This window comes from Camellia sinensis, chromosome 1, assembly GCF_055761805.1.
Source record: "Camellia sinensis isolate YWXY chromosome 1, ASM5576180v1, whole genome shotgun sequence".
Taxonomy (NCBI): Eukaryota; Viridiplantae; Streptophyta; class Magnoliopsida; order Ericales; family Theaceae; genus Camellia; species Camellia sinensis.
This window is the reverse complement of record NC_138961.1, coordinates 166,161,778-166,176,940: the sequence shown is the minus strand read 5'-3', so window position 1 is coordinate 166,176,940 and position 15,163 is coordinate 166,161,778. Positions and strand designations below refer to the sequence as shown.

General features: G+C 46.3%; 1 protein-coding gene across 1 annotated transcript; it reads left to right on the top strand.

The window, feature by feature from the left end:
* Window positions 1–1,724: 1,724 nt before the first annotated feature.
* Window positions 1,725–14,288, top strand: LOC145820610 (uncharacterized). Its single transcript, XM_082916857.1, has 4 exons — window positions 1,725–2,064; window positions 2,193–2,354; window positions 2,448–3,128; window positions 13,872–14,288. Exons 1-4 carry the CDS (start codon window positions 1,816–1,818, stop codon window positions 14,286–14,288), a joined length of 1,509 nt encoding a protein of 502 aa, XP_082772983.1. The 5' UTR covers window positions 1,725–1,815.
* Window positions 14,289–15,163: the final 875 nt, after the last annotated feature.

Genomic DNA, 15,163 nt, shown 5'->3' with positions numbered 1-15,163 from the left:
ACATAGTACTTTGCTTGCATCCTGAACGTGTAGTTTAAACACTCGAATTTTTGAACATTCGGCTCATTAATTAATTGTGAACGCACAGTACACATTAGTTAAGAGGCGAACACACGGCTCAAACACTGCTTTGTCGAACACACAGCCCGAATTCGAAAGTGAACACACAGCCCACACTTTAAATTTTCTGAACACACAACCCAGATTAGAATAGTGAACACGCAGCCCACACTAGTTGAAATTTGAACACGCAGCCCAAACTTTAAATTTTCTGAACTCGCAGCCCAGTTGAATAGTGAACACGCAGCCCACACTGATAGAAAGTTGAACACGCAGCCCAAACTTTACATTTTCTGAACACGCAGCCCAGTTTAGAATAGTGAACACGCAGCCCACACTAGTTCAAAGTTGAACACGCAGCCCAAACTTTAAATTTTCTGAACACGCAGCCCAGTTTAGAATAGTGAACACGCAGCCCACACTAGTTGAAAGTTGAACACGCAGCCCAAACTTTAAATTTTCTGAACACGCAGCCCAGATTAGAATAGTGAACACGCAGCCCACACTAGTTGAAAGTTGAACACGCAGCCCAAACTTTAAATTTTCTGAACACGCAGCCCAGATTAGAATAGTGAACACGCATCCCACACTAGTTGAAAGTTGAACACGCAGCCCAAACTTTAAATTTTCTGAACACGCAGCCCACACTAGTTGAAAGTTGAACACGCAGCCCAAACTTTAAATTTTCTGAACACGCAGCCCAGATTAGAATAGTGAACACGCAGCCCACACTAGTTGAAAGTTGAACACGCAGCCCAAACTTTAAATTTTCTGAACACGCAGCCCAGATTAGAATAGTGAACACGCAACCCACACTGATTGAAAGTTGAACACGCAGCCCAAACTTTACATTTTCTGAACACGCAGCCCAGTTGAATAGTGAACACGCAGCCCACACTGATAGAAAGTTGATTATACTGAACACACAGTTCGTACACTTCACTTCTGAACACACGGCTACTTCATTTTATTTGTATGCAGCTTATTTCACTTTATTGGCACATAGCCCATTCCATTCCATTGGCGCGCAGCCCAGTTCATTTCATTGGCACACAGCCCATTTCATTCCATCGACACACAGCCCATTTCATTTCATCGGCAGACAGCCCATTCCATTTCATCGGCACACAGCCCATTTCATTTTATCGGCACACAGCTCATTTCATTTCATCGGCACACAGCCCATTTCATTTCATCGGCACACAGCCCATTTCATTTTATCGGCACACAGCTCATTTCATTTCATCGGCACACAGCCCATTTCATTTCATCGGCACACAGCCCATTTCATTTCATCGGCACACAGCCCATTTCATTATTGACACATGTATTCATTCTGAATGTAGGTTGGTTCCCGCAGCGTACGGGTGTATGGTTTCACCGCCGCACGGGACTGGTACGCTGAGCTCCCGGAGGCTGTCCGAGATTTGGTAGACTTGGCAGGATTCGGGGGCTTTCTGCGTTGGGTTGTCCCATTGCTCTGCCAGGAGGACTCTGATAGCAGCCTTGGTAGAGAGATGGTGGGACACCACCAACTCCTTTCATTTCTCTGCTACCGGGGACATGACCATGACGCCTCTAGATTTCACTGTGTTGACTGGCTTGGACATAGGAGGTTGGCCCATCCCCTATGATGAGGATATGGGCGAGTGGGAGGCCGCTTGGATGTATCTATTGGGGGCTCGCCCGCCCGTTGACAGGGTTTCTGGGAGAGTCTGATACACTTGGTTCTCTTCCCACTTCCGGCGGGCGGAGATGGTGCCCGAGACTCCTGAGGAGACGGAGCAGTACGCCCGTGGTTTCCTTATGTTCCTCTTCGGGACTACTCTGTTCGCCGATAGAGGGAACACAGTCGGGCTATACCTGCTGAGCGCTCTGGTTGACCTATCACAGGTCCATCGATATGACTGGGGTGGCGCCGGCCTGGCTACCCTTTACTTTTATATGAGCGCGACCTCCCGCGGCCGGGGAGATTTACTTGGCGGCTACTGGAGAGCCTGGGAGGTACTTTTCTGTCCCCTTGATTTACATTTCTGCTTTTCATTACTTGTATATTGCACTCACAGCGCACTTTTACAGTCTGTATTTTGCTCTCAGCATTTCGTACTTACATTCTGCACTATTTTTCTCAGCTATGGGTCTATGTATACTTCCCAGCATTAGCTCCAGAGTTGGAGGTGGCAGGGGTTCCCATGACCCCATACTCACTAGTGTTCGAGGGCCCGCACCGGCCGAGACCCCGAGAGACCCTCATTTACCTGCGACAGTACTTTGACACTGTGCGGCATTCGGAGGTACTTCAGAACTTTCAGTTCCTTTTATTTTCATCTTTGATTTGCTCTGTATATTCCCGATTTCTGATTGGTTTATGCATTTATCATCCGCAGATCTCATGGCAGCCTTGGGCGCCCCTGGGTGATGGTCTCCGACTTCAGTATACCGGAGGGTCGGACATCTCCCAGTATAGGGTCTTGCTCGAACGGCCGGTTGGCAGGGCATGGTTCCTGGGGGAACGCTTTCTGCGCCAGGTATGGGGGTATCTTTCTCAGGATCCTCCCGCAGTACCCCCAGTCAGTTTGCGGACTGCTGACAGGCTCTCTTACTCGGAGGTAGTCGGCGCTATGCTGGGTAGCGATGCTTTATTATATCTTGAGGAGGGGGACTACGCCACTTACCGTCACATATATTTGATGCCTCCATTGACGGGAGCTCGCACCCCGATGACGAGGCCTGCCGGTATGTCATCCTCGGGCCAGGCCCGAGCTCGGGCTGCAGACGCCCCTTCTACTAGTAGGGCTGGTACATCTAGAGGTGGGGGTAGACCGGTTCCTCCGATTCCGTCGACTTATCCTCATCCTGGATGGCCAGATATGCCGACTGAGTTGATGGCGTGGCAGTATGGGGCTATCTCTCCGACCCCGATCCCGCTAGAGCCTCCGATGCCCAGTGATCGATACGCCATTGATCCTGACTCACCGCTGGTATGCTCCACTGTTTTTCATTCATCATTCAGATGTTTAGACATTCTTTTGTTCACTGATGATTATGAGCTCATATTTGCAGCCACTGCAAGGGTACATGGAGGAGGTGGTTGGACTGGTGGCCACACTCGAGGGCATGGTCCTGCGTAGGGAGGCACAGTTGTCTGTCGCGGGCATCCAGGTATCCTTCAGTTTTCTGGCATTTATCATACTTCTGATGACATGCTGATTTCTACTGCCTCGATAGACTACTTGTGTAGAGCACATCTGACACACACCCCACTTGGACACTGTATTTACATGCACCTACTTCACGTAGCTTTTGCTTGTATCTGCATCTGATGTATATATTTGGACTGATGTATTTGAATTGAACTCTTTGTTTTCAGATGCCTTCATGGTCCGGTCAGCCGCAGGCCAGGCCACCTGGGCCTCCTTGGGGAGCTGGGCCATCTGGACCTTTTAAGGGAGTAGGGTCAGCCAGGCCTTTTCAGGGGGCGGGGCCATCTGGGCCTTCCCGAGGAGCCGGGCCATCTAGGCCTTTTCGAGGAGCTCGAGGAGGGCCTGTCCGCAGACGCAGGGCTCACATTGTAGAGGTGGAGCCTGATGAGGAGGAGGAGGATGCTGAGGAGGAGGAGGAGGAGGCTACCGATCGTCAGTCAGAGACATCTGCTGAGGAGGGCCCCGGTCTTGGTTCGGGGAACAGAGGCGAGGCTGAGGGGGATCCTGAGGATGACAGCTCTGACTCAGATGATGATGATGGTGCAGAGGTTGTCCCGCAGAAGAGGATGAGGAGTGCTTCTCGTTCCCGCTCCCGAGGACATTGATGCTGTTATTTCCTGCTTTATTTTCCTTTTTGCTAGTAGTTTGTAGCACTTTGCACATTGTTAGGCAGTTTTATTTTTTGTAAAACTTGTACCTTTGTTCGTTGTAAAGCATGATGGAATGAAATAGCTTTTGAAAAGGTGTTTGTATTTCAAACTTTAGCATCGTATCGCATCATTTTATTTCGCACAAGAAAAGAATGAATTTGAATGGGAATGCGCATTGTGTAATCACCAAGTCAGGTAGTGAACCGACGCAACAAACTAAGCAACTCAACTTACTAAGATATAACAGAACCTTTAGCAAGTTTACAACTCGATAAACAAAATGCAATAACGTTGACAACGCAAATAAACAAGACTTAAACAAAGATATCTTAAACAGAGCGCAATGACTCAAAAACACGAAACACGTCCGCTCGACAAACAACTCGATAAGCAAAACAACAACTCGATAAACAAAACTCAGCAACAACAGAGCGTACTTCTGACGATCTGGGCACCGGAACGCATCCGAAACAGAGGGAAATGAAGGTCTTTGACTCTCCCGTTGCATGGAAAATCTTGAAACTTTCCCTCGAAGAGTAAAACAGGGCCAAGGAGATACACTGCAGCATTGTCGGCCACCTTTGGGAGCCGGCCGGCCAATTTTGTAGAGAGAGACAGCTGGCCGGCCATTTTTGAAAAAGAGAATGGCTGGCCAGCCAGAAAAGGTGGCCGGCCGGCCACTTATTCCCGCAGCCACCTGGTTTTTGACACGTGTCCCCGTGAATAGTGTTTTTCCCTTTATAAAAGCCTCAACTTCGGGAACATTCATTTCATCTTAGTTTTACACAAAGATGGAGGCGTTTCTCGCGGAAAATCTCACATCTTGGATCTCTTCTCTAGATGGCTCGGAAAAGCTGAACTTCCGGGGTTTCGGCTTGAATGCACTATTCACGCTGAGCCGTACTCCGCTACAGCTCCCTTTTCTCCATGCCGTGGCAAGGTTCTGGAATCCAGTGACGCACGTTTTTAGCTTTGGCGGCCAAGAGATGTGTCCCACTTTCGAAGATTTTCAGGTTTTGATGGAGTCTGAATGCTCTGAAGTGATCTTGCCCCAGCTCCGTTTTGGCCATGCTCAGGCTTTAGAGCGGATGTGTGGGCTCACGGCGCATGACGCTCGATCTCTGATCTGCAGTGGGGAACTGGACATCCTCGGCTTGATCCATCGTTTTTCCGACGCTGGTGACCGCAGCAACCATTATTGGCAGGGTTTCCGGCAACACGCCCTCTGCTTATGTTTGTTGTCTCACTTTCTGCTTTCCTCGGGCTTCGGCGGGGCTAGCATTCGCCTGATTGAAGTTTCCCAAGGCTTGAGGGAAGGGAAGAGCTGTATTGCCATGACCTTGGCCGAGACACTGATGGGCTTAGATTCTGTCTATCGCCGGGAGGCGACTAGGTTCGCCGGGAGTCCATAAGCATATAGCCTCATGGTAAGCATGCTATTCATGGCAGTCACTCACACGCATGTAAGGATGCTAAAGCATAAAACTCACCGGGTACTCCAAGCCAAAACAGAAACTCATTAGAAATCATGCATGAAACCTAAGTATACAGAAATGCTTAATGCAACACATGCAAGAATGCAAACTATAGCAGGCTCGGCTATTCTAAACATGGCATATGGAATGCTACAACTAACATGTATTCAATTTGGAATAGAAAGTACAATGCAGTTAGTATGATGCGCCGAGCCCGGTGCATGCAATACAGATGAATGAATGTAAACATGCTATCATACTGTATGTTAATTGAAATATGCCCTAATCTAGCCATCATAAGCAGGTAAATAAAAGGGAAGAAAGACGTGGGGTTGGAAGACATACATCACACTCACCCACACTTATTACAGCATTGCCCTCGCGCAGAGGGTCCGAATAAATATACAGTCCCGAATGAAAGAATATTACAGTCCGAATATTACAGTCCAAATAATATACAAATTCCTACTTAATCAAATTAAATAAGAAAATAAATAAAACTGGCATGCAAGCCAGGGACTGCCTTGCTTCTGATGGATGATGTATGTCCGGGTTGCCTTGCGCGGAAATCCACCGGGATGCCCCAATTAGCCTCCATTTAGCAGTTATTCTAGGAAAGCGTGCCAAGTCCCGAAAAGTTGCTGATTCCTGATTTTGCTGCAACAGAGAGCAGGAAAGGGGCATAGCAGTGTATTTTCACAAATATATGCATGCCTCGATCCTCGTGCAACTAAGATGCAATCCTAACATACACCATGCTATGAAAGTGAGATGCCTCGAAATGCGTGCACACGGGCACGCAAACTGAGAAAATGACAGAATGCAATCTAAGATACAACCTAGTATGCACTATGCTATGAAAATGAGATGCCTCGAAATGCGTGCACATGGGCACGCAAACCGAGAAAATGACAGAATGCAATCTAAGATACAACCTAGTATGCACTATGCTGTGAAAATGAGATGCCTCGAAATGCATGCACACAGGCGCGCAAACCGAGAAAATGACAGAATGCAATCTAAGATACAACCTAGTATGCACTATGCTGTGAAAATGAGATGCCTCGAAATGCGTGCACACGGGCACGCAAACCGAGGCAATGGCATACGCAATGCAAAATGGCAAAAATGGCATATAGAATGCAACATGGACTTATACCAACATGAGTGAGCCTCAGCCGCACTCACATAGGATGCCGATAGGTAAAAATGAAGTGCCTCGAAATGCGTGCACACAGGCACGCAAACCGAGGCAATGGTATACGCAATGCGACTGGCATGAAAACATGATATGGGCTTATACCAACATCAATGAGCCTCAGCCACACTCATATAGGATGCCGGTGGATGAAAATGAAGTGTCTCGAAATGCGTGCACACAGGCACGCAAACCGAGGCAATGGCAGAATGCGATGCAATGACATAGAAGCATGATATGGGCTTATACCAACATGAGAGAGCCTCAGCCACACTCACATAAGAGGCCGATAGATGAAAATGAGGTGCCTCGAAATGCGTGCACACGGGCACGTAAACTGAGGCGATGATAGAATGCGATGCGATGACATGAGAATGTGATATGGGCTTATACCAACATGAGTGAGCCTCAGCCACACTCACATAGGATGCCGATTGATGAAAATGAAGTGCCTTGAAATGCGTGCACACGGGCACGCAAACCGAGGTAATGGCAGAATGCGATGCAATGACATAGAAATGGAAAGCAATCATTCTAATAGAATTTCAGCACTAAAATATGGGGGAAAACAGTCCCGAAATGAGGCGAAATGACACTAAATGCATGGAATTGTCCCGAAATGCGAATTTAGGCACCCGAAATGGCCTATAGCTATGCCAAACATGCACAATATGGACATGTAATGCAAAGACAGAAGCTAGGCAGTCCCAAAAAAGGCACTTTCACAGTTATAAACATGGCCAAACAGCAAGCGTAGGTAGGGCAAAAATGGCATGCAAGAATAGGGGCCAAGAGAGGGGTAATGAAGCAAGTGATATAAGCAAAATCCAAACTGAAAAATTTCCTTCTACAACATTGAAGAGGGACCAAAAATATGAATGTTTACAGTATATGGAAAACCTCAAATCAATATACAAACATGCTAAAAAAAAGGCACAAGATTGAGGCTCAAAAGGTGCTATAACATGAAGTATACAAAATAATCACCAAACAGAAAAAAAAAATGTTAATGAAACATGAAGTATAGGCCAAAATAAGATTATCTCTAGGCCTGTAAAATGGCCAAAAACAAAAGCATGATAGGCTAACAAAACATGCAAGAATGGGGAATAAAAGAGAGATATAACATGAAGTGGCATATGGAGGTCCCGTACCATGAAAGGACATAAATAAAACATGAAGAATGAACCAAAATAGACACTTTTTCAGAACTGTAAAATGGCCAAAAACAAAAGCATGGTAGGCTGCCATTGCATGCAAAAATGGGACCAAAAGGGGAGTATAAAGGTAAGTACAACATGGAAGTCCCAAATGGTGTTGATCCCTTCTTCAATGTTGGAGAGGGGCTCAAAGTAAGCCTATTATCAGTTTACAACATGCTCAAAAACAGATTGCGCATGGGCCAAAAATAGCATGCAAGATTATGACATATAAGAGGATCAATGAAGCAAGTGCATCATGGAGGGCTCAAACAGGGTTGAGCCCTTAATGAAAAGTAAAAATGAGCTCAAAAGAGGGCCACTTTCAGTTACGGCCGGAGCTTGAAACAAAAAGCATATAGGGCTTACAAATGGATCAAGAAAAAGGGTCAAAAGAGGAGAAATGTTACTCACACTTGAAGACTAAATCTTTCTTTGCTTCTTGGACCAATTTGCAGCTCCTTTAGCCTTTGAGAAGCTCTCCTTGTTGCTGGAAATGAAGTGGTGATGGTAGAGCTTGGTGGTGATGAAGAACACAAGGTGTAGGACTTAAGGTTTTTTAGGAAAATGAGAAGGATGGAGGGAGATATGGATCTTGAGGCTTGAAGAACAAATTTTCTAACCCCTATATGTGATGCCACCAACTGGTTATAAGGGCAAAAAAGGGGGTGTAAAGGTGGGGGAAAAGGAGGGCAACTTTCCCCCACAAAATATCCCCCGGATATTGATATTTTCTGGGGGATAAAGCTCTACAGCTGTAAAGTGAACAGTGCAAGGATCTCGGCCGGCCAGTTACTTTGGTTGCAGGTGGCCGGCCGGCCACACCCCCTAGCCGGCCGGCTAAGGGTCAAAAGGGTCAAGCAGATTTAGTGGCCGGCCACCATTTTTTAGGGTCCTCCCATGTGTGTACATCACAAATATGTGGTTCAAAGTTCAAGAATGTGGGTCCAAGGGGTTCAACATTAGCCTGGAAGGAGGGGTTCAAAAGGGTCAAGCAACATTAGTGGCCGGCCACCATTTTTTAGGGTCCTCCCATGTGTGTACATCACAAATATGTGGTTTGGGTTTGAAGAAAATGGCCCCAAGGTGTTCAACATTAGCCCGGAAGGAGGGGTTCAAAAGGGTCAAATTGAATTAATGGCCGGCCACCACTTTTTAGGATCCTCCCAAGTGTGTACATTACAAATATGTGGTTGAAAGTTCAAGAAGATGGCCCCAAGGTGTTCAACATTAGCCCGGAAGTGTGAAAAACGGGCGTCGGAGGATGTATAACTGGTTGCTGCAACAATTACTGGCCTCCCACCCTTCAGTGACCTTCCTAGTGATAAAACAGAGGTACCTGCCAAAAATGAACGAAAATCGTTGCAAAATGAATGTTCGGGGGCCAAAACACGCAGTTCGAGGTCCCGAAAATGGGCTGTTAAGCACCGAAAGTGGCATTCGGCCACGAAGTGGGTTTCTCAGACCCCAGTGTCCCTCAAAAGGGAGAAAATAGGAAGTATGCCAAAAATCAGAGCAAACGGAGATGGTTAGGCGGTCCCGAACCGAGGCACACGGCCAACGATCCCGAAAAACCGGAAACCGGACTCCGAAATGGGAAAAATGGCCTACGGCCACCAAATGTAGCCCACGGACATTGAGAGATGGTCTACGGGACCTCTCCCTCCCCTCAGGAAAAGAAACAAAGAAAACCGAGCCTGGTTCGCAAACCGAGGCAAAGCACAAAAGAGGGTTCGGAAGTCCGGAGGCAGGGCTCACGGCCGCAACTCTGAAACTTCTGAACGAGCACATTATGCAACATCACCAAGCGCTCAATCAGTGACGTCTGAGTCTTAAGGTCGGTCAATAATGGGGTGTCTACACTCATGGCAAGCATGCTATCATGGCAGTCACTCACACACATGCAAGGATGCTAAAGCATAAACACTTACCGAGTACTCCAAGCCAAAACAAAAGCTATGTTAGAAATCCATGCATGATCCTAAATATACAGAAATGCCTAATGCAACACATGCAAAATGCAACTAAGATAGGCTTGGCTATTCTAAAGATGGCATGTGAAATGCTACAACTAACATGTATTCAACTTGGAATTGAGATACAAATGCAGTTAGTACGATGCGCCGAGCCCGGTGCATGCAAGACAGATGAATGAATGCAAACATGCTATCATACTGTATGCTAATTGAAACATGCCCTAATCTAACCATCATAAGTTGATAAATAAAAGGGAGAAAGGCGTGGGGTTGGAAGACATACATCACAGACACGCACACTTATTACAACATTGCCCTCGCGTAGAGGCTCCGAATAAATAATACAGTCCCAAATGAATAAATAATACAGTCCCGAATAAATATAGAATCCTAATTAATTAACAAATTAATCTAGGAAAGCAGTAAATTGGCACGCAAATCCATGGACCGCCTCAGCTCTGTTCCAAATGATGAATGATGCATGCTCGGGTTGCCTTGTGCGGAGAATCCCTTGCGATGCCCCGGTTTGCCTCTGTTTGCAATTATTCTTGGGATGCGTGCCAGGCTCCGGAAGGTTGTTGATTTCTGATTTGCTGCAATAGAGAGCAACAAAGGGGCATGGCAAAGTATTTTCACATATGTAAGCATGACTACTCTTCAGGGAGTGTAGTCCTCGATCATCGTGCCACCAATCACGCATCTCGATGCATGATGGCCGAGAAGTCGAATTGCATGACTCAATATGAAATGAATGCACATATGGACACAACAAGGCCTAGACTCCATCATGGATAATCCGGAGTGTCGGTGACCGGGAATTGAGACACGTTCCGTCACTTAGTGTACGAAATGTCCCTCGTTTCCCGTGCTTGGGTTAACTCCTATCCCAAGCACAATGCAATATGCATGACATGCATGAATGCAATCCTAACATGCAACCTAGCATACGCAATGCTATGAAATGGCACACACAATGCACGATGTAACGAGGCATACACTATGCTCTAACATACAACCTTGCATACGCAATGCTATGAAATGAAATGGCATACACAATGCAAAATGGACTTACACTAACATGAGTGGACCTCAGCCACACTCACATCAGTAGCCATTAGGTGAAAATGAGACTCTCGAAATACGTGCATGCATGCACGTAAACTGAGGACCGAACCTAAGGCATAACATGTAACTCTAACAAGGCATGGCAAGGGATGCAAGATGGAATGCAAACTCACAAATTCCAGCACTGAAATATAATGCTAAACAGCCCCGAAACATGGACAAATGGCACCCGATGCATGAGATAAAACCCGAAACTCGAAACTAGGCACATGGACTGACTTGTAGCTATACAAAGCATGCATTATTTGATCATGAAGCATGAAGACAGAGCTAAGGAAGTCCCAAAACATGAACATTTCCAGTTCAAAGCATGGCCAAAAGATGCTAGCATGGTGGACAAAATAGCATGCAATCTTGACTAGAAATCATGGTTTACATGGCAAGTATATGAAGCAAAAGTAATCTCACCAAACCAGAAAAAATCAGTGAATAAATCATGTAAAAATAGGCCCAAATAACCACTGATATGCAACCATGGTATGCAAAAATAATGAGTCACTTTGGAGGGCCATGCAAGGAGTTATTAAGCACATGCAATGTAGACATTTAGCACGGCATAAGAAACTATGAAAATCAAATATGGTAGTCTTTGAACTCACCAAATTGACCCTAGAAAGTGACTTCGAAGCATGCAAGGTAGGGTCTCTTTGGAAGGCCAAAAAGGCCACCAAACAAGAGAAGGAGAGAGGGGGTCACCCCACTCTAATCTTGGCTCTAAAAATAGTGTTCCAGCCACTGAAAATCCACTGGATTTCAGTGGCTAGAAGACCAAACAAAGCATGCAATTGGGGCTTAGGTGTAAGGCTCAAAACAAGGGACAATCAAGCATACAAGGAAGCATGTGACCTCAAATAAAATAATGCCCTTAATAAAACATGAATATGATGTCAAAACAAGCCTTTTTCCAGTTTATAACAAGTCTGAAAAATGAACATAAATAGGGCTAATCTATCATGCAAAAATGGCCCTAAAAGAGAGAATAGAGACAAGGGACAGAAGCTGGCCCCAAACAGTGAAGAAAACTTCAACAAAGTTGAAGAGAGGCTCAAAATGAAGCACTTTACAGTTTACATCAAGTCTCGAAAATTAACAAAAGTGAGGCTAAATCAGCATGCAAGAAAAAGGCCTAAAAGAGAGATAAAGAGGCAAGTGGTAGCAGCTGACCTCAAACAGAGGAGAGCCCTTCAACAAAGTTGAAAAGGGACTCAGAACAAGACATTTCACAGTTTATGACCAAGTCCAAAACAGCTCACAAATAAGCCTAAAATATCATGCAAAAATATGCCTAAAAGAGAGTTTAAACACAAAGGGGGAGGAGGAGACCTCAAATAGAGAAAGACCCTTGATCAAACGTGGAGAAGAGCTCAAAATATTACTATTTCTAGTTTGGGTTGGAGCCCAAAAATGCAAGCAACAAAGGCTAAGAAAGCATGCAAAATAGAGCTAAAAGAGAGGGAAAAGAGACTTACCCATGTAGCCTAAGTCTTCAACAACTTTTGGTCCAAGAAATGGTGCTCCTAGCCTCTGGAAATCAGTTTCAAAGGGCTAGAATGGAGGGTGGAGGTGTGGTGCTATGAGTGGTAGTGTAAGGAGGCAAGAACCTTAGGGTTTGAAGGGTTTGGAAAAGAGGGAGAGGGAGAGTTGTATGCAAGGCTCAAAACAATTTTGGTAACCCCCAAACATGAAGGAGGGGTGCTGGTTATATAGAGGAGGAGAGTGGAGGAATGGGGGGGAAAATCAAATTCAAATTTCCCCCCCAAAAGGCAGCCCCCCGGATACAAAATCTGGGGAAAAATAGAGGGTACAGCTGGAAGGCACTTGGAGAGAGGATTCTGGCTGGCCAGGATCAAAAGGTTCAGGTGGCCGGCTGGCCACCCCCCTGGCCGGCCGGCTAGGGGTCAAAAGGGTCAATCAAAATTGCTGGCCGACCACCCCAAAAAGGTGGCCTCCCATGTGTGCACAACACAAATATGTGGTCAAAACCCATAAAATGTGAACCAGGAGAGAGAAAAGCCAACTTTTTAGAGGGGTTCAAAAGGGTCAAGGACAATTACTGGCCGGCCTATACATATTGGTGGCCTCCCAGGTGTGTACAACACAAATATGGGTTTAGGGCTAAAGAAAGTGGCCCCAGGGTGGTCAACATTAGCTTTTTAGTGAGGAAAACGGGCGACGGAGAGCGATGAAGAAATAAAGGTGGCTTTTCAGAACAATTTCTGGCCTCCCACCCTCCTACAAGCTTCCTAACAATGAAAATAAGGTCTCCACCAAAAATGAACCAAAGCGGATGCAAAGCGAAGGTTCGGGGACCGAAACACGCAGCCCGGGGCCCCAAAAAATAGGCTGTTAAGCACCGGAGGTGGCGTTCGACGACGAAGTTGGTCTCTCGGGCCACAGTGTTCCTCAAAAGGGAGGAAACAAGGTGTGTGCCAAAAACCGGAGCAAATGGAGGTGGTTAGGCGGTCCCAAACCGAGGCACACGGCCGTCGGCTCTTAAAAATTGAAAACCGGGCTCCAAATGGGAAAAATGGCCTACGACCACTAAACATAGCCTACGGCCCCTGAGAGATGATCTATGAGACCTCTCTCTCCCTTTGAGAAGGGAAAATAGAGAAAACAAAGCCTAGTTCGCAAACCGAGGCAAGGCACGAAAGAGTCCGGAAGTCCGGAGGCAAGGCTCGCAGCTGTGACTCTGAAACTTCTGAACGAGCACGATATGCAATATCACTGAGCGCTCAACTGGTGACGTCTGAGTCTTAAGGTCGGTCAAAAATGGGGTGTCTACAAAGGGTTCACTCCCTGTTGGTCCTCGATCATGGAAACGATCAAGTTATCCCCTAAGCTCTCTGAGTCGATCGGAGGATCCGAAAGAAGACATGCCAGTGCTGCCCCTACTTCAAACTCGTTGCTGTTGGAATCACCTTTTGTGCTTTTCGTAGCTTTAACAGTCGGTTCTGCCATTTCCTTTGTATCACTGTCTTGTAGTTGCAAGTCAAAGAAAATCTCAGAGCCAGGAACCTACTGCTTCTCAGAGTTGAACCAGGGTTCGGGGAAACCACAGAATGCGAAGTCTTCTCCCTTCTGGGAAAAATAACCATTCAGGGTTCCCCAGATTGGTCTGTGCACAAGTTCATAGTGCTTGCTGGTTTGCTTAGCTCTTGCTCTTCATGCCATCTCTTTCCTTTTCCTAACCCAATCCACTTTGGTGGGCGTATAATCAAGACCAAAGGCATGCGGGTTATGTGGCACATCGACCAATGCAATGATGTCTTTCTGGCCGCTTCTTCCCTAACCCATTCCTGGCATGTGTTGAAGTTTGATTATGAAGTATACAGATTGGGCGCTAACATACAAGCCCTTATAAATAGCCAAGATATTCTGCATTACTTGGGCCTCAGCTAAGGTAAACTCTGAAAGGAAAACGTCCTCTTCGCTATGCACAATCTCCAGCATAGGTGTGGTGACCTCTGGCAGAGGATGTATAGATGAATTCCCGAAGACTATGGCCACTCATTTCCCATAGGGGTACTTCAACATTTGGTGAAGAGTGGAAGAGACAATTTTTACTTGGTGGAGCCAAGGTCGCCAAGTAGTAAGCTGAAAGAGGCCGGAACATCCAAGACATGGAACTCAATATCCTGCTGAGTTGGGCCGACCTGAACTCCGATCTGTATTGTCCCTATAACCACTCTGCTGGTATTGTCATATGCTCAGATCACCTGGGCTGTAGGCATGAAATCTACCAGTTTCAGGCCAATAGCATAAGTCGTGCGACAAGGACAAACGTTGATTGCTGACCCGGTGTCGACCAATACCACTGGTATCCACTTTTCTCGACACTCTACTGATATGTATAGAGGCTTGTTGTGTACAGAGCCTTCCGGCGGCAGTTCCTTGTCCAAGAAGGTTAGGGTTGGCACAACGCCTCCCGGGAAGACTAATCCCACCAGTTGTTCTGGGGTGGTGTCGATGGACAACTTAGCTTTATCCATCGCCGACAGTACAGCCTGTTTGTGCACTCGTAAAGCCATAAGCAGACCCCAGATAGATACATCAGCTTGAATCTTCTTCAAGTGTTTCAACACAGCTTTTTCTTCCAACAGTTTTTCTTTCTGTTTCTCTACCTCTTTGTCCTTTTCGGAGGCTTCAGGTTGGTCCAGATGCGGTGGTTTGAAATATAGGCCACTTCTTGTTATATGGTTGACCTCTTCCACATACCAAGAGTTGTTAGGAAGGTCTTCGCCCCAATCTTCATCAGTATGAGCTAGGTGTAGGTC

Excerpts from the sequence above, each read along its gene's own strand:
- LOC145820610 (XM_082916857.1), top strand. The coding sequence starts at position 1,816 with ATGGTGCCCGAGACTCCTGAGGAGACGGAGCAGTACGCCCGTGGTTTC. Across the intron at positions 2,065-2,192 it reads GCTACTGGAGAGCCTGGGAG|CTATGGGTCTATGTATACTT; the intron begins GTACTTTTCTGT and ends TATTTTTCTCAG. Across the intron at positions 2,355-2,447 it reads ACACTGTGCGGCATTCGGAG|ATCTCATGGCAGCCTTGGGC; the intron begins GTACTTCAGAAC and ends TATCATCCGCAG.